The 26,494-nt window shown below is 40.6% G+C and overlaps 1 protein-coding gene across 1 annotated transcript; it reads left to right on the top strand.

The window, feature by feature from the left end:
• The first annotated feature begins 1,013 nt into the window (after positions 1-1,013).
• Positions 1,014-26,212, top strand: SYNM (synemin). Its single transcript, XM_048076329.2, has 4 exons — positions 1,014-1,916; positions 7,870-7,994; positions 15,397-15,470; positions 17,010-26,212. The coding sequence occupies exons 1-4, from the start codon at positions 1,131-1,133 to the stop codon at positions 20,822-20,824; spliced, it is 4,800 nt and encodes a 1,599-aa protein (XP_047932286.2). The 5' UTR covers positions 1,014-1,130; the 3' UTR covers positions 20,825-26,212.
• The last annotated feature ends 282 nt before the right edge of the window (positions 26,213-26,494 follow it).

Here is a 26,494-nt window from a genome sequence, read left to right as displayed (position 1 = left end):
AAGAGAGATGGGCTGCAGAGGTGAGGGGCTTCAGGAAGGGGGGGACAGAGCAGAACAGGGGATGCTGTGCCCCCAGAGGGTGGATGCGGTACGGCTGTGCCCCAGTCCCCAGCTTCACAGGGCTTGTGCCAAATTCCAGCTGCTTCCCAGTGTGACTTGTGTTGGGAACCGTCCCAGGGAGTAAATGCAGTGACGGTAGAGGTGCGGGGGGCTTGCCACCTTGTGTGAAGCAGCAAATCTCTGCAAAACAGCGCTGCGTGAAATCGAAGTGTGTGTGCGAGAGGGAGCGAGAGAAAGAGTGCCTGGGGAGATGAAAAAGGTTAAAATGAGTCACTCCTCATCTTTTCCTCTAGTTTGGTAGATTATACAGGGAGTGCTGCTTCCCTGACTCCTTGCCGAGCAGCTCATGGAGTCACAGAGTCACAGAATCGTTAGGGTTGGAAGAGACCTCCAAGATATCTGGTCCAACCACCCCCCTACCACCACTGTCAACCACCAAACCATGTCCCCGGGCAGCAGGCCCAATCTTTCCTTGAACCCCCGTAGGGACGGTGACTCCACCACCTCCCTGGGTGACCCTTCCCAACGCCTGTCAGCGGGACCCCGCTGTGCCCCCAGCCCAGACACGGTGCGGAACCAGGCGGTGGATGTGGGGACACGCTGGCTGCGGGCACTGCTGCTCTGCGTTAGGCCCAGGAAAGGGGGGGGGGGCACTTGTGGTGTGCCAGGGTGAGCTGTGCCACAGGCTCAACCTGGGAGGCTTTCCAGCGGCTCCCACGTCCCAAAAGCGGCGTCCTAAACCAGCTTTCGCTGCCTTAGGTGAGCTGGGGCCCAGCACCGGCACGGGGGGACCCCGAGCTGCCCAGCAGGAGCGGGCCGGGCCCGCCAGGGGACGCCGCGGGGCGGCGGAGCGGGGCCGGCGGAGCGGGGCCGGGGGCGGGGGCGGGCGGCTCCTGGGGGCGGTGCGGGGCCGGGCAGGGCCGGGCCGAGCCGAGCCGGGCCGGGCCGGGGCAGGGCAGAGCAGCGGGCAGCGGCGGGGCCGGGCAGAGCCCCGCGGGCAGGCGGCAGGAGGGGAACGGCGCCGGCAGCCCGGGGACCCGCCGCGGCCCCGAGCCCGCAGGCCGGGCAAGATGTGGCGGCGCTGGGAAGCGGGCTGGGACGAGAAGAGGGAGCTGCAGGAGCTCAACTCCCGGCTGCGGCTCTTCGTGGGCCGGGTGCGGGAGCTGGAGGAGGAGAACCGCTTCCTGGCGCGGGAGCTGGCCGAGCTGCGGCAGCAGGAGCTGGTGGGGCTCCGGGTGCCCGAGCAGGAGCTGGGCTGGCTGCGGGTGCAGCTGGAGGAGCTGAGCCGGGCGAAGCTGGAAGCGGAGCTGGAGCGGGACGGGCTGCGGCGGGAGCTGGCCGAGCTGCGGCTGCTGGGCGCGGAGGTGCTGGAGGCGCGGCGCCGCCTGGAGCCGGAGCTGGCCGGGCAGCGGGAGCTGCTGCAGAGGCTGCGGGGCGACTGCGTGGCCCTGGAGGAGCTGCTGCTGCAGCTGCAGGTCGAGCACGGGCAGCTGGCCGAGCGGCAGCGGCGGGAGGCGGTGGAGATGCGGGAGCTGCGGCTTGACCTGGCCGCCCTGCCGCCCCCCTTGTCCGCGCTGAGCCTGGAGGAGCTGGAGGAGACCTACGAGATGGTGCTCGGCCAGAGCTGCCGGGAGACCCTGCTGCGCTACCAGGAGCAGATCCGGGCGCTGCAGGAGCAGGAGGCGCAGCGCAGCCGGGAGGAGCTGGAGCTGCTGCGGGAGGAGGGCCGGCAGTGCCGCCAGCACCTGGAGGAGCTCCGGCGGCAGGGCCAGGAGCTGGTCGGGCTGCAGCAGCGGCTGGAGGAGGAGCTGCTGGCCGGGCAGGACCGCCACAGCGCCGAGGTGGAGGAGTACGAGGTACCGTGGCGGGACCCGGCCGCTTCGCTGCTCCCCCGGGGTCTCCTCCTGCTCTCCCGCTCGCTTTTTGCTTTAGGTCCCGGCCCCTGGTGGGATGTGGGCCCTGGAGCCCCCTAACCCCTGCAGCAGGATTTCCCCGGGCTGGAAGAGGAGGTGGCCCAGCAAGAGCTGGCTGCTGCCAAGCCCATCCCTGGGGGCTGCAGGGAGCCCCCTGCCCTGCTTTAGGGAGAGCCCGCTGCGAAGGGTGGGGGGCCGCAGGGTGACGGTGACCCTGAGGGGACCCGCTGGTGACAGGTGCTCCCCTCCCGACGTGCCCTCGCCAAGTCCCAAGAGCTGGCTCGCAGCCTCGCCAGGGCCCTGCTCAGGTTGACGCTGGGATGGACGAGCCTCGTCCCTGGGCGGTGGGACACGGAGCTTCCCTTCTGCCCGGAGACTTGAGGCCGACCTGTTGGGATCAGAGAAAGGATCCAAATTTACTTTCTGCTTCACGTGCACTTCTGGGCGTAGAGAAATGCTAGTAGTCCACGCTGTAGTTGAGGAAAGTTAGTCTTTTGAAGGCGGGAAGATTTGTTACAGTGCAACAAATTAAAGCTGAGTGGGAATTGTTTGGAGATAAAACTTTAATGTTGTAGATGACTGGTAGCTGTTGCAGGTGGATTTTGGTGGTTTGAAACAGAGTTGTCATAGCGTCTGTAGCTGAGGATTTGTTTGCAGTCAGAATAACGTTTGGCAGCACATATAATCGCCCCGTGTGCATGAACTGATCAGCAGATGCCGGGACAACAAAATATCAGTTCATCAGATTTAGGGCAGAGAGCACGTATTAGATCATCCAGACCATCGATCCATTTCCCGAGGGCAACATTTCTTTTGTTCATTGCTAGGCCTTTTACTAACACTCTGCTGGAGCTCCTTGTTTGTCCGAACCCCGCGTGTTCGCGGTCACGTTGGGTCCAACAGCCGTGGCAGGTCATGGAAGTGCTGGCCGGCGGGCAGGGACTGGGACCTGCTGCGGGTCTGCTTTTTGTACACTACCAGCTTGTTTGCAGATTGTGTAGCTTGCAGATTGCTGTGAACTGAGGCAAATTAGGCATGTAAGAAGTAATCAGAAATGCTTTTAACTTTTTTTTTTTTTCATTTTTGACAGGATAGTTTATTCTTCCAGTCATGTAATACAAACTCTTCCAAAGCTTTAGTGAGAGATTTACATACAGCTTCTAATTAAATCTATCTATTGGTCAAAGCCAGGTGAAAATGTAAAGAGAAAAAGAACATTTTCTAACCTTTTTTTTAGGATCATAAGTTTATGTAAATGTACAAATACCTAATATATTTATATTTAGTTTATATTTAGTTATTTAGTTTAGTTTATATTTAGTTATTCTGATTTCCAAAACATGTCCTCTATCTATATTTGTTATTAGTGATTTAAAATGAAAATGTCACTGACCTTTAATCATCATTGCTTGAACTTAAAGCCTTTAAATACAGTGTTATTTTAAAAGGAGCATTTAGTATCACTCGTTATCCACACCACAAATTTTTCTTCTAGAACCAGTCGGACTGGGTGTATTCAGATGCCCAACTCTTTCTTTCAACTCAGGTGTTTTTATACCAGTGTGTTGTCTCTGTATCTGCTTGCATTTTTAAAGAATTTTATAGAGAAGAGCAAGTGGAGACAGTGCAACACATTTTAGAAGTCAGATAATCAAAATCAATGTATGCCCTGCAGTTGTTCTGTTTCAATACTCAAAACTGGATTGTAATTTTGCTACTAAGATGATAAACTCCTGTCTTTTCAGGAGTGTTACTCTCAGGAGCATCTGGCATGCTTTGTATTTTTACAGGAGCAATAGCTAGTAAGTAATAAATAGTAATAAAAGAAAAAAACAACAGTGCTTTGATATCCAACTTGAAAACACGTGAGCTGTCTCATCTTTATATATACGGATAGATAAAAATATTTGAATTGTAGTGAAAATGACACCATAAGGTTTAAAACTTCTGAACAGTTCCTTATCTAAACCGCCTGGTTTCTAATGGAAAAGGTCTTTTCCAATGGCAAATCTGTTGTACGTGAGAAGGAAAAAGCCTTTCATTCACATCCGGTGAGGAAAAAAAAAAAGATAGAATGTGTAGAAGTAACTTTTTCAGGTTTTATTCTTGTGATCAAAGCTTTTTTTTTGCCTTTTTTTTTTCCTCCTGTCATTGCTTCTTTTATTGGCGGAAGAATATTTAGCATGGATTTCAAGCTACTCTTTAAAGAGCATCTATTCTGTGGTTATTTATTGGGAAGTGTCACATAGAAATGATATGTATGTACAGATTTTAGTCAAGTGATTACTGTCCATTGCAGCTGCAATAGCAAGTAGATTTATTCATACTTTCCATACATCATCCAGTCGCCTTATATGTCCATCTTTGTCTCCTGCCCCATCCCTATCCTCGCTAAAGCTTTCAGCAATGTTAAATAGAAATATGTGCTTGGAGTTATAACTCAGCTGAACCCTGCAGGCAGTAAATCACGCATTGTTTGGAACGTTTTCACTCGTCCTGGATGCCGAGGGATGAAGTCAGTAGATCTTTTATGTCTTACTTCCATAATTTTAGCTGTGGGCTCTGACAATACTCACGCAAAAGCTCCCAGTGATCTGAGTGCCAGTTCCCATATGGAGTGACAGCAGAAGGAAGCCCCGTATTTTTCAGATGCAAAAAAAGGCCACAGCTCATCCTGCTGCTTTGGAAAGAGGCAGAAATTCCTCATTAATTCAGTGGGTTTAGGATTAGCTCCCGTGTCAGTGATGCTGGGTGCTCCAGAGAAGAAAACATTTTGTCAAATGAACATATAATATCAATATTTTATGTGCATTTTTTTGTGTGTACCAGTTTCTAGCCAGCTAAGCAGAGAGTGTCAGTTCCTCCCCTTACTGAGCCACTGAGTGAGTTGTGGGATTGGTGAACTGTACCAGATGGAAAGGGCTGGAGCTTGAAACCCTGGATTTATTCCCTCAGAAGGTACAGTTTGGACACCCCAAGTACATTCTTTTCCTGCCACTGCCCTTCTAAAATTTCCCTCTGCTGACTGGAAAGGGACATCTGAAGGATGAGTATCACGTATATTCAGTTGTTCCGTTCTGGTAGGACCTCACCAGGACTTGGAGGACAGTTCATGTAGATGAGAAACAAATCTTTGCAAGTTAATCCCTTTGAGGAAACTCCAGTGTGAAGCAAACGTGGCTGCAATAGTACAGATTACTTTTGACAAAATGGAAGTTGGTCAGCTTGCAGCCTCCCAAACTTCATACACCTTTTAGCATTCTTGGAAGCAGCACGTAAGACCAATTGTCCTCTGCATCATGCTTAAACATAAGGGAAGGCCAGGCGGTGGCTGTCTGCCATCCAGTCTATACAATGTCTGCTCCTGCTGGAATGAATTTCTTTGGAGCTATTGCACAGCTGGCCGAGGTATTTAGCCCCTTATGGTAATCATTAGGACACTGTATTTAACTCAAACTTCTGGATCCCATGTGGATAGAATCTTGGTGGCTTTTCAAAGTCAGGCTTCAGACCTTTGGGGTGAGGAACCAAAGTTCATATGTCTTAAGCACAGGCGTGCCTATCCCCAGTCTTTTGGAATTGCACCCTTAGTCCAGCACACAGACTCTCTGTATAGGTTCTCCTGGGGCTTTGGTAGCACCTATGCATTGTGAAGCTCTTTTTAACATATGCATGCAGATGTACATTTTAGTCCCTGTTTAATGGGGAGGCAGCAAATGCCCAAATCACTTCTTGTATCAGAGCTCTTACCACCTTTGGTAGTCGGTCCCACAGAGATGCAGTCTTTCTTGTCTTTTGGTCCTTTTGCTGACTCTCTTGGTTCTGGCAACATCTTCTCCGTTCTTTTTTGATAGCCTTTTCCTTCTAAAAGCAGGGCCTGGCACTTTTCTTCCCTTCTCATCCTGAGATTTTTCCATTGTGTCAGTTCTTGAATAGGCCTGTTGCCTCAGAGCTGCTGAAGGTCAGTGGTTCTGCTTGCCATCATGCACGACCACACAGGGCGTTACCTCCACTGCAGGCTGGATGAGTCTGGGGATGGTTGATGGTGTTGTTTTAGATATTATTTGCTATTATTAGCTGCAGATATTATTTGTCTTCTGACATTTAAAAAAAAAAAAGGAGTTTAACATACACTGAAGACTGTAGGCAAGGTTTGTCACATCACCTAAGTTTAATACCCAAGCATCAGTGTAATTGTATAGCAACAGCTGCAAATGAAGATGAATATGTTATAGAGATATACCTACATGTCTGTGAAGATACAGGCAGCTTCCTTTATAAAGCTTTCTTTTTGCTTTTACTTTTAAAAAAGGCCATTAATGTTGGCAATGCCAGCACTTCGCATTCTTAATTCTTAAACCTTACTTCTGCCAAGAGTGTATCATAGTGGCATTAACCAGAGTGAGGAGTCCCCTGCTGTATCTTTGTTTTTACGCTGTTGCTCACGCTGTGATACTTGAACACTTGATGCATAAAAGTGAAGTATTTTGAATTTTTGAAAACTAGACCACTAGTGTCTTGATTTTGCAGTTTGTATTGCAAAGGATTTGTTAAGATGCATCTAACACGTGCTGTCATGAATTCCTGTTCAGTGTTGTACGTGTGCATGAGATTTTGTTCAGTAAGTGGCAGTTTGGTGTTCCTGCCTAGTGCAATGTGCTGTGAACCAAATGGAGTCAGGCCTTTGCTGAGATATCCTTTCTGTCTTCCTAGCTCCCAGAACAAGGTGTGATCTATAGCGTTTCTGTTAGCATCAGTCTGCTGGCTGAGGAGGGCAGATTTGAGTTAGTAGATTATATCCATAGCAAGGAAACAATTAAGAATCACACTGAGCAGCTAACATCAATACTTTGAGTTCTGAGTCTGCACTGAACAAGCTCCTTTCAATTATTACAGGAGGGTTTATTTTCTGGAGACGGGAATTTGCCCTTCATGTGAGATGTAACACCAGTGATTGGAGTACTCGTGTCCTGCAGTGTTTTTTCGAGAGGAGTCACTTACCTTGGTCTAAATCAAATCTTAATGTTCTGTTGAATAAGTCTTCGCTTTTTCTGTTGGGTGCAGTTACCCAGTATTTAAAGTTCCATTTAGTGTTTTAGAGTGTGTTCAAATTTAGATCAATTTGGATCCTTTTTCTGCTTATCAGCTTCTGCCTCCATTTTCAAACTTGTTAAAGGAAGGTGGACAGGTTTTTCATCAGTCCTACTCTCTCATCATTTATAGTCATTATGTAAAGGTGCAAAGTTATTTTTAGTTATCAAGATGAAAATGAGTAATCCCTTCTATGTCTTCTGAGTAGCAGTCAGGAGAATGCTGGGTGGTTTATGAAGCAGGCGTCCAAGTACTGTAGAAAACCAGATTGGAAGGAACCTCTGAAGGTTCATCCTTTACCTCCTAGGCACTATGAATATCTCCAGATACTTGAATCCAAAGACTGGCTTGGGTACACATGTCTATGGACCTCAAAATACTAACAAAGAGAAATCAGCCAGGTTGTCTTAACAAAGAAATTGCCAAAATTCCTGATCTCAAGTATGATTTAAACGCGTATACCTAAGCTCTTAAAATGATAAAATAAATCACACTCAAGTTGCATTTATAAAGCAGTGTATTTAATGTACAGGGTATTTGAATGGGTTTTGCTTAAGTATTCAACTAGCTTCAAAAGGCATAAAGTGAAATCTTAGCATAAAATTCTGCTTCAATAATAATGTATATGGGGAGGTCACAGAGCTGATTTGTTCTGTTTTTTGAAGTGATGGAATATGTTGATTTATTGCTCTCTCAGAGTTTGTTTGTTTTTGTTTTGTTTAATTAAAACTTTGAAGTTATTAGGCATGCAAGCGTGACAGATGTTGAAGTTCATTCAAAACTAAAAATCAATATTTTTGTTTAGCGGATAATCGACGCCCTAGAAGAAGAAAAGCAGATCCTGACCATGTCGATCACAGACTACCTGAAGGACTATCAAGAACTACTGCAAGTGAAAGCCGGCCTCATCCTTGAAATTGAAACTTACAGGTAAGAGTTGCGGTCACGCTCAATTGTCTAATGGGAGGTAATTTAAATCCCAGATATGGGAGTCCCATTCGTCTTTCCAGTGTTTAAAATACAGGCAGTTAACTTCAGAACCTCAGATCTAGACTCCTTGTATGTATTGTAATTTTGTTAGAACAGAGTGAATGGATCCCTGATAGCAGTTTTCAGGTTGCCATTGGCTTGTTCTGTGACATAGTTACCGTGCCATTTTGTGCTTGATTGTGCAAGCAAGATGACACCCTTCAGCAGACTGTTAATACATGTGAAGTTGTCTGAGATCTTTGGAAAAACTTGTAAGAATAGTAAAATATTATTTGTTAGTAACACTGATAGGCATTACTAGTGTGCAGAAGTGAATGGAATTTGATCCCTTGAGCAAAATTAACTCTTGTAGTAACCGATTCTATTCTGCTGTCTGTAGAACATGTTAGAGAAGCCAATATAAACTACAGGAATCCTATTGTACCTTTGTACAAATATATTGGTATATAAGAAACCTTCTTACTCCTGGTCAAGTTGACATTAAGTTGATGTGAATTGTTGATGGTGTATTTGATTATGAGCTAAGGAGCCAATATCTCAAAATTGCAGTCATTAAAACATGAGGCGGTGTAGCTGCCATCTGTCAGCTTACACAGCACACTTCATCATTCAAATATGTTGTCTACTGGCCACTTGCAGCATCAGTGTCAGTAGTGAGTTTCACATTTTTGTTTTGTTTCAATTGCAGAATAGTGGGAAGATCACAGAAAAGTCTATTTACTAAATCGTGGCTTTCTATATCCTTGGTTTCTTAGGGAAATATGTTTGGGTCAAGAACGAGATGTTAACAACCAACTTTTCTGCTAATAAATCCTCAGTACTGTATATATATATATATATATATATATACATTTATATATATATATATAACCACTTAGTAGCTGTGCAGCTGAAAAGCCAGAGTAATTCTCCTGTCTGAACAGTCATGATGTATTGGTTGGCACATGGCATAAAATTGATTCAGAAGGTTAAGAAAAACAAAACCAAAAACATATGGATTGGAGGTAGATACTACTTTTATTTTAAAGATCATGTTCTCTTATATAAAATATTGTGCAAGTTTTATATAAATTTCATGGAGCTATTGATCTTCAAAAAGAGAGAAGCGCAGTTCTTACTGAGCTAAGTAATAATTTGCAAACATTTAATGTCATCATACTTTCCTATCCTTTTTAAGGAAGTATGCCTCAGTCATTAGCTCTTTCATATAGTGCGCATTTTTCCATATTCAACCTGCATAAATCTTTAATTGTATTTTAATTGTAATTATTGTATAATAGAAAATTTGAGAAGCTTACAATAGTAACTTCTGAATAGCTTGGTAACAAGCTAGAGAGCAAAAGATGTCTGTAGTCCATCAAAAAATAAAAAGAGTCCCTGCAAGGTGCTTTGAGTATTGTATGCTGTGATGCACAGCCCCAGGCTGGCTCCTGGAAGGGATGCAATCACAAGCAGCATGTGGGACAAGTTCTTTGCTATAAATTGGTGAGAAATGGTACCTGGATGTTTTATTGGTGGAGTGGGATCCCAGTAATCCTTGGAAAGCCAGTAGTGTCTAGAGCATCACTAGTGGGAGAGGCAGACTCTGGAAAAGGTAGCCAATAGTGATCCTTATCTGTGTGCATTCTGTTACTTTTGCCAAAAAATATGATTTGTCTAAACTTAATCCCATCTGCGATGTTGACTACTTCTGGTTTCACTTAAACTTTCCCCTTTTGGTTTATTCATCTGCAAAATGGGCTTAGCACTTTCACAATAACAGAAGTTTCAGAATTGATTCAGTGATTAGTATTCAGCCATAATTGGGAATGATAATGCCCAGATGTTTAGCTATTTTGACACATTCTTAGTGAATAAGTGAACCATCAGTGTTTCTGCTCTGCCTTGAAAGCGTAGGAAATTCTGGAACTTCTCCAGACGTTTTATCACTGATTATCTGAACATTATTGGTTTGTCTAAGGATTCCCAGCCCTTGATAACAGAGAGCAATCCATCTGCAGCATGTGGTTGTTGCCCAGTTGAGATGCTTTCTCAACGTGTAGGGTTTCTTCATCTGTTTGTAGTGAATGTAACTGGTATCACTGATAGTCTTGGCAAGGCAGATTCAGTGGACAAGTGAGTATCTGTCCACTTGAAAAGATCTGGAGATGAATACAGAGCAATAGGCAGTTCAGATCAGAAAAACAAACAAAAAAAAAACCCTAATGCTTGCAAACAAAATTTCTCTAAAATCTCAGAAGCTGGAAAGCATTTTTTTGTTTGTTTTACACGTATGCAGTTTTACCTTTTTTTTTTTTTTTTTTTCCTCCTCCCCTCACTTAAGAAAATAATGCCTTCCCTACTGGATGGCCTTTATCAGCTCTGCTGTCAGAGGGTAAAAGCATGGATCCAGTTAGTAAGCTGCTTAGTAAGACAATTCTGGACTGCTGATCTATACTTTGAAATCCAGTCTTTCTGCCAGGCCTTTTAATCTGTGATACCCATGGCACATGAAACCAGCTTCCATTCATTTTCATATATACCCTTGCTTATGCGTATTGGAAACAAAAGGCACCTATTCAGGCTCAATTCAACATCCTGAACTTTCCATTGAGAAGTTTCCATGAAGGTTTAGGCAGTTCCTTGCTTCTTGGCGTTATAGGTTAAGGGTGTGGTGTCTGGTCTACTTCTTGGAGCTGTCTTTGTACCTCCCACCTATATTTTCCCTTTGTTTTACAACTCCTACAGGTCCCTTTTTAGAGCTAGTTCTTTCCATTAGTCAGTGCTGCTTCTGAACTGGCAAGAAGGTTCCCTGTTGCAAGGAACACCCTTCCCCAAGGACCAAGTGTACTTCCTCTAGGATTCTGCTCAGACTTTCTGCTCTGGGCGCTGAGGCCCACTCAGGAAGTGAAATCTTGTGTGGTTTTATAAAGTTATACCTCATGGAAATATTCATTCCCAATCCTTTTTCTCCAATGCTTAGTAAATGTTTATCAAGCGCCTTTTGATTTTGGTCTGTGTTCTTGGAAACCTGCAAAACCACAACTACTTAAACTATCCTGAATTTTATTTCCAGAAAGAAGTGGTGAACTATTCACTGTTTAAGACTCTAAAATTAAAAGCAGATAGAAAACCTGCTTAAGGTTTCTCCCTAAATCTCCCTAAACTGTGTTGTTGTTGAAGGGTAAAATATTTTATTTTGAAATCTTAGTGTCACACAAATGTTCTACTCTAGGCTGTCGCCCTGCATTTTGGAGCAGTGGAGCCTACAAAGCATGTTTTTTTTGTCATGGTCATTGTCAAGACCTCCTAAAAAAAAACTTGTCAGGCCTACTTACCAATCTTTCTTAGGGTGGTTTCCTCCATCAACACTTCTTCTGAACCTTTCCAATCCTACCTCTCATGAAATCATCGCCAACATTAAGGCCTCCTCAGCTCTTCACCATAGCTTCTCCAGTCACTTGCATTACTGTCTGTTTACAACTTGTGCCATCCAATACCTTATATTTGTCTTTGTTTTCTTTCCTGGAGAATATTCTGAGCCTTTCACGTCGAAGGATTTTCATGTGCAGTCAGTCACCTGATATTCTTCACACAGTCCTTGTTCTCTCATCCCACGATGGAAACGAGATGTGTGGGATTGGCCTTTACCCCCTAAAAATGCTTCCCCCATTCCATTTCCCAGAGTGTTTTTTTTGTTGTTTGTTTGTTTTTCTCCACTCCTTCTCAAATACCTGGGGTGCAGAGGATGAGTTTTTGTGGCCTGCTGGCTAACTGCCCCTATCTCAGGTTTCTGTAACCGTTTCTGTAACTGAGACAGAGCAAGCTATTGCTGTTGTGAATGACCACGATAACATTTGCGTGGCATAATTTTACATTTGGTAACTGCTTTCTTCCCACCCCAGCCAGTTTATCTCATCCACCTGCTCTCCTGGACTAATTTTTATCATCCAGCACACAGTAGGGCTTCAGGTTGGCCACCACGTAGCTGCTTACCTTAGATAAATGGTATTAATAATGAGACGAGTTAAAGGTACAGTTGTAGTATTTTCTGTCGATGCTTAAACTAAGTCTTAGCACAGCGTGGATATATCTCGTGTGGGGTCTGACTTCAAGGAAGTGGCTGGCAGTTATTTTTTAGAAGAGTGCTGCTTGGAAGAATTTGTTGTTGTTATTACTGTAAATACTTAGAAGTTGACACAGTTAAGATTAATCTATTATTCAGGTTTAAAATAAGATTTAAACAGTCGTTACCACAAAGAGCTTATGACTTAAAGTTAGTTTTAAGAAGGTATGCAGAGGAACAGAAGCAAAATGCCCTGCATAAACTAAAGCAATGGTGAAGCTGATGAACAGAACCTGACTTTGCTGGCTTCCCAACGAGTGCTCAGCACATGGCACTGCAGTTTCTTATGCTAGCTTATTAAACTAAAGTCAGTTTAATATTTTCTTGTTTACCTGATAATCTTGAAGAAATGCATTATGAACTGTGTACAGTAGAACACTGTCCAGTTTTAGAGAGGTTTCATGAAGTTTTGCCTTTCATTTTCAATTAAAACATATTTTCAGTAGTAATATTTCAGCTCCAGCTTTTCTGTGTGCTGTTGCCCTTTGCCATATACAGTTACCTCTTGGAACTTATTTTTAGTGACTTCATACGTTGCTGCAGCAACTGAACAACTGTTGTTTTAACAGCAGCCAGAAATCCTTAGTCAAACTACCCGCATTCCTAGTTTCCTTCATCATGCTTAACGCTTTCATTGCCAGCTCCTTGGTACTGTTCTGTAATGCCACCAACTTTTCTAGCAAGTCTTTCAGAACAAATTTTTTGGCATCCACTAACTTCATCAGATAAGATGTTTGCTCTCGGGAACATTCTCTAGAAGTGCTGAAGTGATTTAATTCCTAGCAAGCCTCTCTTAACATGCACAAAGACAAGTTGCTTTTACTTTGGTTTTACCTAATAAAGGATGTCCTGGAGTTTAATTGACCAACAAACTACAAGTAAAAGCGTTCATCTGAGCCTGTTCAAGGGGGAAAGTAGCCTGTAAATAATGTTAGGTAATTGTAATCTGGCTTTTCTTCTGAATCTAGGCAAATTCATGGTTGCAAAGAACAAAATTGCAAATGATCTTTGCTGGTGCAGCATCGCCCTACTGGATCTAGGAGCGGTCAGAAACCAAAAGAAGCATACGATGTCCAAAGTGATTAGTCATGTCATGTAAAATCTACAGGTGTCTGATCTAAAATGTCTGCATTATTCATTTTTCTAGAAATGCCCAGCAAACGTGTTTATCCCAAAATCTTCACGTACTTTCAGCTCCCCCCAGGGAGTCAGAAGCCTCAGCTATCACAGTCCTCCAGCCTCCCTCTGACAACTTTCACGTTGTGGCTCTGTGTTATCAGTGCAAAACATCTGGCATTTCCAAAACTGGAAATGATGAAACAGTTACCTCAGCAGTAGAAGTGACTATAAAAACACCAAAGTACCATGCTGATTATTGCATTCAGTTGCATATTTAAAGAACCTGCCATAGGATTTTTAGGCTGCTGCACCACAACGCTGCAGTTTAGCACTATTTCAGGGTAGAGCAGAGCTCATACCTCAGCAAAAGCGGAAAAGGGACACATTTTTTTCTTCTTTTCTTGAAGAGCAGCTGGACATACTTCATGTCAGACAGTACAAGCATATGGGTAGAAAGAGAGAAGAAAGCACACAAAAATTTCCAGAGAATTTACCAGGAATTCTGACATCCAGTCTTATCAGACCACCATATGTAACAATTCCAGGACTGAATAAGATGTCACCCTGGCATCTATTTTTTTGTACTTGGTAAATGGAAGAAGCCAACAATTTTATTTTTATAGGACAGTTTGATAATTACAGAGAATGGACTTAGTCCTTTTTCCCCCAAGGGGACATAAGTATGGTGTGTGTCTGTATGAATTTTCTTAATGTAGAACAGTTAATTCTGAAAATGTTCTGCCCCTCAGCTTTGCTAATATCTCTGGGAAATGTACCTCTGGAGTATTTTTTACCACTGTAGAAAGAAGAAAATGGAGGGTAGCAAGTTATTTAGGAGTTGAGCGAGGCTGTGGCTGCTGTCAGGTTGTTCTTGAGGGGAGGTGTTGTCCTTGCTCCTGCATGCCGTATAGGGAACAATGTTTGGCATAAAGGTAGGATAGCAATAGATCGGGTGCAGTGTCTCCCGGAACAGATGATGTGTGCCAGCAGCACAGAAGAGGCAACCTAACGGTTCCCTTTCTGTGAGTTAGCACCCTGAAAGTAGGTAATAGGCAAAACTAGGGAGCAGATTGTCAGCAGTTGTTCCCTGCTGGATCTTTTATCCAGGCTCTTCTGCTTGTAACGATACAATTTCCTTAAAGGTAAACAATTTAGTTTGTCCTGTCCATTTCTGAAAAAGTGCAGCTGAGCTAATATGATGTCATGGTTGGTCAACATGAGGAAGCCTTGACCACAAGGCTTGTGGAAGTGGCAGCTTCCTGGAACTGCTAGAGAGGTGCAGCAGAAAACAAATGGATGGAAGGCTGATGAACACAGGAGACAAAGAGAGGTGCCACTAAAAGAAACCGAGCAGTTTCTATCACAACTTTTTTTCCAAGTTCTTTGCTGTAAAATACGTTGTGTTGATTTCAGATAGAATAAGATCTAAGAATAGTTATTTTAATGCAATTTAAAACTGCAAGCTGTTTCCTCCAGCACTAGCCAGCATTTGACAGCAGTAGTAATACTTTTCTTCCCTTTTCATTTGGAAAGGATAGAAATTAGAAATCCTGGGTGTAGCAGTTCCCTCATATATCATCTGCACCACTTTTAGTACTATATTACCAGCAGGAAAGCTGCTGATTATTTACTTGCTAATATTTTCTCATCTTTGCCTTTTCTTTATAAAACACTTCCATGTGTTTCTCTGAAAAAGCTTTACTGAATATTTGCTAAGTTTTGTTTGGCTTCATTTTTTTCCTAACTCTCTTATAAGACCATCATTCTGGAAAATTTTGCAAGCTTCTGTGATTCCATAGTGGAAACTGGTGGATCTTGCCCATGTCAAGAAGCAGTATATTGACTAATCTGGAAGTTTTAACGTAAAACTGTATGGTTTCTTTGCAATAACCTACTGTAAGATTATTGTATTGTTCTGAAGAATTGGACTCAGTAAACTAAGAATCTGGAAGAAGCTAAAGATTTCTCATTCCCACTGATAAAAATATGGGATGTGAAAAACACTCAAGATCTGACCTACCTGCAGAATAATTATTTCAGTTTCTAAGACTTACACATTTTAAATATTATGATTATTCTTCCCAATATTTGATGGAATGCTTTCTGTGTGTTTTGCAGAGCTTTGTTGGAAGGGGAGAGCAACCAGTGGATTATTACATGGAGAGAGCAGCTTGCCGGGCAATTGCCTCAAGGTAAAAAATTACTATTAAAAATGAAAGTTGAATGAAATTAAATAACTGGAAACTATTGCATTACGGTGTTTCTGAAGTATACGTTTTACCAGTGTACTGCAAAGTGAATATTGAGTCAGTTTTGAGTTTGAATATTTTAAATCAACATAGTGCTATGCTATATGAGATAAGTTATAAAATCATGAATCAGGTGGAAAATGTAAGCAGGAAGTGATGTTTTGTAGCTCTAATAGAAAAATAGCTCTAAAAGCAAAGCTTTTGGATGCACACAGCTCTGAAGAGAGTTTTGAAGTATGGAGCAAGAGGTCTTTAACAAAACTTAGTTAAAACCTTGGCATTCGTTATCATGAGATAGTGTGAGTGTTAATAAGTTTATGTGGGTTTAAAGAGAACTTTAAACAGAGTAACGAAAGAAAAATCCAAGACTTACTAAACATAAAGATACCATTTCTATCTTAGGAGCTGCAAATCTCTGGAGGCTGTGAGAGTATACCAGGGAAGTATCACTATTTACTTGCCCTGTTCTTATACTCTTCCCTATGTATCTACTGTTGGTCACTGAAAACAGGACACTAGATGACAGGACACGATACGGACCTTTGATCTGACTGTGATGGCCACTCTTTGCTCTCATGAATTAGTCTAGATAATACACCTGAGTTTTATCTTAAGTGTTATCTTAAAGTCATCAGACTATCGTAGGCAGTAGTCCCAGAAGAGACTTGAAGGCTGTATCTGTAGCGGCAAATTAAACAGAGTCGGGCCTAGGCCAAAACACTCGCATACGTTTGCATGTGGTGTTAAATTGTTAGCAGTGCCCCGGCACGGTTTTGATCTGGACTAGCTGGTCCTTTTGCAGACAATGCTCAGGTGTGTTCAGTGGTTACCGCAGACCAGGATGCACTACAAAAGTCAGAGCAGATGTGGCTAGCTTTTTAGGAATAGTAAATTTGAGTCAGTCTTAGAGCCAGGCAATGCTTCCTGGTCCATTTTATTAGCTTGCGCAGATATGACCTAAGAGGTTCTTTATTACTCTCTTTTGTTGTAGTTTGTTTTATCTTGTGGCAACAGAGAGTTGTATTTGTGTTGTCAATTTCTGCAGATATGCCATTCATTCTTCATAGAAGCTGAACAGCTTCAGGCCACTTTGACTAACAAAGCAAAAAAAAAAAAAAAAGAGCCTGGGATATTAGCAGACATTGTTTAATAAGAAGTTTTAAATGTAAACGAACCTTAATATAAAATTGAAATGTGTAATTCTTAAGTAAATATCATAATAACCAGTAGATTACAAAACATAAAATTAGCAAGCACTTGCAACTTAGTAAAAAGCTTTGCTTTCAGCTTTAATATATTTTATACATAGACATAATTATCATGCAAAACCTACAGGAATGCCTTGCCAAAGTGTCACAGAAAATGAAGAGGCATTGTTTCTTTCAAAATTCTAATATTACATTTCCTAGTTCTCTATATTTTATATTCTTTTTAGATACGAGCCATTATTTTAATGTTTGGTCACCTATACTCTTTTTGCAGATATTATAAACACTTCATATAACTACACTGATATTTACTCTGCTTATCAAGAAAGAAATAAAAATCAAGCTTCACCAGCTATCAGGATCACTGATACAAGATACAGAATACCTGCAGCAAGTATAAGCAGTTCTGCACACTATTCAGCTCAATCAACACAGGCTGGATCACAGACATCAGCAAGTGGAAAAGCTTTTGGAAGAGATGTACTTGGTTCAATATATCGCCCTTCGACGACTGTTAGAACGGATGAAAGGATTGTGACAGATCACAAAGAATTAAGAGCGTTTACTCCATCTTACAGCAGCTGGAGAAACACTGAGATGCAGCAAAAGACAATACCAGAAAGAAAGAAAACGGAAGTTACAGCTTCATCCACAGTATCTTTTTCAAAACAATCAGCACACACTGAAAGATCAGACAAGGACAACAAAGCTGACAAAAAGCCAGAGATTACTGAAAATATAAGAACAAAGCCAAGCTTCACTAAATTTCCAATTTATGAGCTGCATACCAATTTTAAACCATCTACATATGAAGAAACCATAACCGAAACTCGGACCACGGTTAAAGAAAAAAGAGAAGGTAGCAAACCAACTGAGGAAAAAATATCTCTGCTGAAAGAAAAAGATAAGCTGGAGAAACAAACACAGGAGGAGAGAAAGAAGACAGATGAGAAGACTTTCGTACAAGAAAGAAGTGCTGATTTTGGAAGGAAGACTGAGACAAAAACAGGGATAGAACAGAGAAAATATGTCCGTGAGGAAGTCATTAATCAGAAGGTAACTGGGGCTGATAGTTCTAATGCAAGAACTCTGAAGAGCGAATCAACCAAAAAAGATACAGACGTATCCAGAAGCAAAGATGTCATTGAGATACCCATCATTCTTGAAACGCCTGCTCCTGACAAAGTATCTCAGAAGAATAAAGAAGACATAAGGTCTCATGGTTTTAAAACTTCCACGGATGACCATGTAACCAAGCCTGCTGAAATTCACAAAGTCAATGTTACAGAATCTAGTCTGAAAGATGAAGAGAGAATTAGTGACAGAAGTCATAAAACGGGAACTCTGTCAACTGAAAATATTGCAGAAAATATTGTTGCTGACATTCTTAAAAGTTTTACACAGTCTTCTAGTTCCCAAATATCAACAGACACAAAAGTCACCTATTTCAGTAAGCAAGAACAACCAGATGATGGGAAAATAAAGACTAAGACCACAGTGCAATCTCGAGTTCAGGAAAAGATAGATATTTCTGATGAAGCTGACCTAGGAAGTCTTTCAAACCAGGATGTTAGAAAAGTGATTCGAGAGGGCGCTGAGGGAACTCCCTCCAAACAGAAGATAGAAGATATAGTACATCAAGGCCTGAAAGGAAGTGAGGGCAAAAAGAATTTGTCTGTTAATGTCGAGATTGTAGAGGAACCACTAGATTATGTCACTGATGAAAGGACTGATTTTTCAACACCCTTTGAAGTAGAAGAAGTGGAAGATACATTCCCTGAGAGAGAGAAGCGCTATGGCGATGAGGAACAAACCATAACATTTACACATGAAGATATTAAAAAGAAGAAACAACGCCACGAGAGCTTCACTCATGTGGAGGAAGTCACCGAGGAAGATGACTCACCTATTGAACAAAAATATTTTGTATCTGTTCCCGATGATCATCCTATTATTAATGAAAAAGATGATGACTCAGTATATGGGCAAATACATATAGAAGAAGAATCAACTATTAAGTATTCTTGGCAAGATGAATTCTTGCAAGGCACACAAAGCAAGAGGGATGAAGGTGTAAGCTCTACAGAAGAAACATATCGAGTGGTAGGAGAGGAAGCAAGTGCCCATATTTTAAAAACAGAGCATCCCAAAGCTGGAACATCCCATGTTGAATCCGTTGTTATTGAAAAAGAAATAAAAATACCCCAAGAATTTCAGACTTCAATAAAGGGTCTTTTATCAAAGGAAACTAAGGACCCTAAACATCACTTGAAGGAAGCTTTGGAGCAGTTGGAAGGCAGTCTCCCAGAAAGTGTGAAAGAAGAGCTCTCTGCATTAACAAAAGAAAATCAAGCTGACTCTAGTAGCTTAGAATTTGATATCAAAAAAGTTGACAAAACAGATGAGGGAGGCTCGGTGACAATTGTTGCTGAAGTCAATCTATCTCAGACCCTTAATGCTGATGAGTTTGATGTAGCTCAGCTTGGTGAAGTAATTGCAGGTGAGAAGGAGAAGACAACATTACACTCTGTGAAAAAAGAGAGCTCAGAGAGAGTTGATGGTAAAAGCGATATAGAAATAGATGTTTCTTCACGTAGTGATAAATACACTCCTTTGGCTGATCAAGAAGTCTACAGTTCATCCACAGTGAGGAGGAGTGGTGGCACAGGCTATCATACCACTCAAAAAGTTACTTATGATGGTTCAGTTTTGGAAACTGCAGACTTTGGGGAAGTCTCCCACTCACCAGAATCAACTGATGAGAGCAAATCCATCAGGCGTATTAGAGTTGGTCCAACAGAAATCCAGAGATTTGAGCAGATCATATATGAACAGCCTGGTTCTGAAACATTCGGGCTCAGTGCTACGGAAGATGTTCTTCAGACAGAAGGCTCATCAGAGATGAGCCGGTCTGTGAGGCATTTTAAGCTGGGTCCTAAAGAAATCCAAACCACAGAAGAAGTAATTTTTAGAAGCCCCAGTACTACAACTATTGAAGAGATTGATTCTGGAAATATTTCCCAGCAGAAGTTTTCATCAGATTTCGGGAGGTCCACAAGACAGGTTACAGTAGGATCAAGGCAAGTAACTGAAGAAATGTCTTTTGGAGAGCCTGTTTCAGGCTCCCTGGAGCTCAATAGCTCGGAGGATCTTTCTCAGACAGGAGGGGCTGTGGATGTCAGATCAGCAAGGCACTTCAGATTAGGTCCAAAAGAGATTCATACAGAACAAGTTATCTTTGAAGGACCAATCTCTGGTAAAGTGGAGGTCAGTGACACCAGAGACTTCTCACAGACAGAAAGTTCAGTGAGACACATTCAGTTAGGTCCCAAAGAGTTTATGACAGCTGAAAAAATCATCTACCAGGGCCCCATCACTGAGCACATAGAAATCAGTGAAGTGGGAGACGGAACTCTTTCAGAAGGCTCGGTAAAGCATTTTAGAGTAGGTCAGACAGGAGTTAAAACCACTGAGCGTATCATATATCAGGGCTCCCTTTCTGAAATCCCAGAGTTTATTAATAAAGGAGGACATCTTTCAGAGACTGAAGGAAGTTCAGATATCAATACATCTTTCAGGCATGTTAAAATAAGTCCTGGGGAAACTCACACTGAGCAAATAGTTTTTACAAGACCCATTTCTGAAACACTGGAAGATCTTTCACAAACAGAAGAGTCATCTGAGAGCGGTAGGTCCGTAAAGCATTTTAAAGTGGGATCCAAAGAAACATCTTTTACTTTTCAAATGGATGTTTCCAATATGGGTGGAGCATCTACAGTGGCAAGTGGAGAACAGCAAGCAACGATGCTCATATCTAATAAGCAAGACCCTTCTTTTAATCAGTCACAGATTACAGTTGAAAGTGACCACACTGTAGAAAATGAAAGTAAAAGAAGTGGTTATATTCTCTCCAGTTTTTCCCAAAGTCATGGTGAAAAGGTAGTGGAGGAGTCTTCTTTTGATAAAACTGTACAATTGCAAAGAATGGTAGACCAAAGGTCAGTTATTTCAGATGAAAAGAAGGTTGCTCTTCTCTATCTGGACCGTGAGGAGGAAGATGATGATGAGAATGATGGACAGTGGTTCTGAAATGACACTTTAATGAAGTCTACTTGGTAATTTGCTTATACAGGTTTTGATAATCCTTTTTTTTTTTAAAGCAGGAAAAAAAAGGGATGAGGAGACATTTGATCTGTTTAGATACTAATAGTGGACTGAGAAGTATTGAATCTTAAGCCTCTGCCTATTCAGCACACTTTTTACTTTACTGGAAATTTTATTTTTGGGAGAAATCATGCTATTAATGTGTTTTTCCTCAAATGTGTTTCCAGTGACTTGAGATTTTTCCACCCGTAGAGACAGAAATTTACTAGTGGGGAATTGAAAGGATTGTAATTTTGTTTGTTTTATAGCAGGTTAATTAACAAGTGTGGATTTGAATAGGATTTTTCAGTTTTTGAATACTGTATTCTTCTTGGTTACTAAAATATCCAACAATTCTCTTTTAAGCTACTAACCACAAATATAAGAGGTCATAAGACTAATGAAAGTGGTAGGTAGCTGGTTTTCAGTTCCATTTCTGTGTACTTGTATGCGATACCTAATGAAATCATTGTAAGATAAGATAAAATTACTACATCTATAACAACTAAAAAAAATTCTTAAGATGAAACTATGCATAGCAAGAAATGACAAAAATGGTATTATTTGTATAGCTACAATGTAATGCAAAACAAAAAACAAGAGGTAACACTGAAGCAAGAATTTCTCGTGATACTCCTAGTGAGAAATATTGATTTTATGGTTGCAGAGTACATTTAATATTTTTGAAAAGTCTAATTTAAAAAATAAGCTAGATAGTATTTCCACTGATGTAAGGAGAAGAACTCTTTACAGCTTCAGTGTCTACACACATTAACAACATCAAGTTATTTTGCAGTATATTGGTTACCTTGACACGAGGCATTGCTAAGGATAAGAGTGAAGTGTTAAACATTATATAGTGCATAATTTCATAACAGTGGAATTAGCTGATACGTTTTCCGTTCTGAAGAAAAAATGTAAAAATTATATTGATCACGTCTATGATCATAACGTGTCAGGTAATTTCCAGATAATCCTTTCTTTGTTTACAAATGAGATGTCCTTTTTTTTGTAGCCCAACCTGAGATTTTAATTCCCCCCCTGCCCTTTTTTTTTTTTTCTTTTTATGGTTATAACATTTTTCTCAGGCCAAAGTTGGTTTCTACTTAAACCATTTGAAAATAGGCTAATTCACCTGGATTGCACGTGGGTTAAGTGAAGGATATAATTCAGTTTTACAATTGCAATTCAGTGACTTCAAAGTCCGGATCGGAAGCCAGAACCAGTAACTGTACTGAAGCGTGCAGTGATAGCAGAAACAAAAATAGCAGCGAAAATGTTTTTGTCACTGGGTTAAGAAGATACGATACTGGACACATACAAGAAATATGAATCATAGAGAAATGAAAAGCTGCTATGTTTGCTATATTCACATGCACACACGCACATTCACTCACTCACTCTCTCACACTTTCTCTGCAGAGCATCCACACCTGTAACCGGATGGCTGTGGTGTGCCGGTCTGGTAGTCTCAGAATTATTTTCCTGTGGTTCTGTAAACATAGTTCTGTGTGTGCTAACCCAGAGTAGAATCTAGTGAAACTATCTTAGTCTGGCATGGATATTCACTTTTCAGATTCTTTAATATTAACAGAAGCTAGATTTTTCAAAACCGACTGCTACTTTATAATATGAATGTAAATGCAAAGCTAAGGAGAAGCTACATGCTGACTGACATATCATTCTGTTTCAGATATGGGACAGATTAATCATTGTGTGCCTTCGTAACTAAATTTAAAGCTGTATAAAGTATATTTAAGCTGTTATCAGTGTTCCAAAGACAAACTCAGGAGGTTTGTCTGCATTACAAAGTTTTCTGTATATTTTCCTGGCTTTATATAAATGCAACAGCACGAGTGCCAGCGTTGATCAGGATTGGATATTTTTTCAGTTATATACTATGAAATCATTTGTTGAAATTGGCTGTGTAACACACAGCTGGAAAAGGAATAGGAAACTGAGGTGTGTAGGAGCACTAAAGGCATGTATGCTGAGCTTATTTATACCGCTCACTGTGTAATAATAATATTTTTAAAAATTATTCATACGTGCTTATAAAAGATCCTGTGCTTCCATTTATAAGTAGGATGTTATTAATTGTCATACTTCTAATATCATCCTATACTTTTGTTTCCTTAGCTGACCATCTACTTTTTAAAAATGGTAACATGTTTATTTTAATAATTGCAGATAAACCAGAATTTTCCGGCTAGATGCCTAACTGTAAGCAAGCAAATTCTGTACTTCAGGTAGTAAATAACTAAATAAAGAAAGGAGTCAGGTCTATAATAAGCAACAGAGTTAAAAAAAATATATAATAATAAAAAAGTGTTAATATTCTCAAAGTTTGATTCTAACCTATAACTTAAACATTTTCTGTAAAATAAATCTAAGAATACCTGCAGACAATGTATTTTGTAATCAACAAAAAGCTACTTACAAGGTCAATCCTATTTATTGATACCTTATGGAAGCTTTGACAGACATTATCCTTAGGAACAAATCTACCAGCACTCCATTGTGTTTATCTTCACCTGCTCAGCAGATTATGTCAACTGAGGGAATAAACCAGTAAGATGCATGTGAATCACAAAACACAGGTGTCTCTAGTATTGCAGGAGGGGAAAAAAAAAAAAGTATTGTTTCCATTGAGGCAATAACACCTCTTTAAAAATTCCGATTAACATCACTGTCAGGTATAGTAGATTATACCAAGATATAGTACTGGTTTGATTGTCTGGAGAGACAAATTCCTTTAGTGTACTTTCTTTAGTTCCATTTAAGATCAGGATTTTAGTGAGCTGTTGGAAAGTTATTTTAGTCTAGGGAATTGTCAATGTGCATTAGCATAACATTTGAATACATGCACAGTTCCTTTGCAAGAATACTTTCAGGCTGTGAAAACAAAAATCTTATACCTATGAAGAAATGTGTATGGATGGTATAAGGTTTAAAACCTTTTATATAAGCAGCCAATTTTCCATGTAGCTCTTATTAATCTGAGACATTTTGACATAACGACAGCTTTTGGATAACACTACCTCCAGGCAACAAAACATAGTTAGGTGGACAATCACATCCTGCAAGCCAAATAGTCACATTTGCAGAATCAGGGCCACAGGTACATATGTTACTAGTAAGAGCAAATATACCTTACTGTGTAATGTACTAACTCACCCTATATAATCACTTTCTGCGTAAGTATTATAACGTGGCTGAAAGGATTGGTGATATAACCTCGGTCAGCATGCGCTTCTGAAGCTTGCTTATATAAGCTGTGCTTTTCATTAAATACAAAAAAGAATTTTTATGCTGTTCGGATTAGGAAAAAAGCTTTTAAAATAATAATTACTAATTTGGGGGGTAAAAACTATGTATTTATATGCTGAAATAGATCAGGAGTGGGGGCACTCTTTTCTAAATGTGTAAACCACTGGTCTAGGAATCAAATCTAGAAAGATGTGTGAGAGATCTAGAACTCTGTACTGACTGTTTGTGAATAGCAGGTGTTTAAAAAGACGGTAAGAATGTTGAAACTGGGTTGTTGATGTCAGCTGTATGAGACTGCAGGCAGCTTGTGTTTTGGTTACTTGCAATGAAACTGCATTTTTGTGGTGGTATAAGCTTTGTGATTTTACACTTTTTCACTCTTGAGTATTAAACAATCAAAATCAATGCAGATGTTTCTCTTTCTTCCTGTCTGATATTTTTAAGGCTGCATTGCCAAAAAAAAAAAAGAAAGAAAAAAAAAAAGGAATTTGCGTTTATAAGTATCTTGTTCTGAGGTCTCTCAGACTGAGTTCATTTCAGTCCAAAAAATGAACATAATTTTTATTTCCAGCAAAACCATTCCTGTTTCACATTGATAATAGAAAGGATGGGAAAACATAGCATATTCTTTATAGCAACTACACATAACATGGAGGGACAAGCAGCAGTTCTGGAGTTCAACAGCTGGTAACAGGAGAGGAAGAGGCTAAAACAACGCAGAAAATGGAAATTGTAGCGTTTCCAGCTTTATAACTTGACCAAGTACTAACTTTTACCCTTTTCCAGCAAAAGAAAAACTTTTTATGCATGCTTAGACTTTTAATGTCTAAAAGAGATGTGTGTTTGTTTGTTAGTTTGCTAGTTTGTTGTGTGTTTTTTTTTACAGTACCACTCTATATGCTCTAGAGCTTATTTTTCTCTTTAGCCACATACTTTAATTGTAATGAAGTAAAATACCAGGCCTTTAACCCAGTTTTGTGTTGATTGAAGAAATGGGTCATAATGAATTTTGTGTGTGTGTGAGAGTGAGATTTTGTTAAGAGATCAGCTAGTTTTATCCCATTGAAAAAAATCCATGGTTCTCCATTTCTCCAAAACCATGAAAAAAGTATCTGAAGTTAGTGACAAAGCACAGCGTATTTTGAAGATGGTTAAGTGATCAGCAGCATAGTGTCCACTGAAACTGGCCTCTGTCAGAAATACGTTTTCAGCCTTCATCTACGAAGTTAAGAGGTATTGCTGCTTAGACCGTTAGTTAGGAAGATCTGATTTCTCTGAAACTTGAAGCGTGGCTCTGAATAGCAAGGAATGGCTCTCATGGTGGGTTAGTGTTGATACACTACTTAAGATTTCTTTTCAGTTTCCTGTTTTTGACACACTTGTCAGTTGTGATGAAACTTCAAAGATGCAATGAAGATAGGGTGTTAAATTCTATAAAGGAGTACTTGAAATTAAATGAGGAAAAAAAAGGTATTTATTCGTACTCCAAATTTTGAACAGTTTCAAAGGTGAAACTGACTTTTGTTTCCCTGCAACAAAATATGAGCACAACGGAGAACAACATGCCCAGCACATGAGGAAAGGTTTTTTGCAGCTAGGAAAAACTCTGTTTTTTGAATGATGCTAACTTCAGCAACCTTTATTATCTCGGTTTATCACAAACCGTGATACTGTTTTTATTTTTCATTCCTAAATCATGCTGTGAATTTGCTGTGGTAGGGATTTACAGCTGGAGTCAAGCCTACAGACTTTTTTTTTTTTTCAAGTGAGAAAGTTATGAGATGCTGAACGCTGATACTAGGCAGGATTTGCTTCGGGTTTTATAGATTTGATAGGAAAAACAATATGCTTGAACCAAAATGCCTCTGAAAGGATAAAATTTCTACTTTCCATTTAGTTTTATAGTTCATCCTACAATAAAAAAAAGTGCCTTGAATAGATCAGAAAACTAAAGGTATAGAAGAAGGTAATAAATTGATTTGAAGTCCAGAGGCAGCTATGTCTGCCTGAATTTTACTTTGATTTTACTTCTTCTGTACTGAATTTCAGTGCATTTTTTTTTTTTTTTTTTACAAAAGGAGATAGAAAGACACTGACTAATATTTTGAAAAGACAAAGTGTAAGACATATGCTTATCTGCATTAATTTTTCCTGTACTTACCTATGCAAGCAGTCTCTCCTCAAAGAAATTAATTTTTATTCAGTATTTCATGCAAAGAGGGGACATTGGGTCTTCATGATGAATAAGAGAAATGGAACAAATACAGTCATCTTTGTTAAGAAAGAAAAGCCTGCCTTGTACTGGCCTTGTTTCCTGATATTAATGTTGTGCCTAGGGACAATAGT

The sequence above is a fragment of the Anser cygnoides genome, chromosome 11, assembly GCF_040182565.1.
Source record: "Anser cygnoides isolate HZ-2024a breed goose chromosome 11, Taihu_goose_T2T_genome, whole genome shotgun sequence".
In the NCBI taxonomy this organism is placed as follows: domain Eukaryota; kingdom Metazoa; phylum Chordata; class Aves; order Anseriformes; family Anatidae; genus Anser; species Anser cygnoides.
Note: the sequence above shows the minus strand (reverse complement) of the source record. Positions and strands in the feature narration are given on the sequence as shown.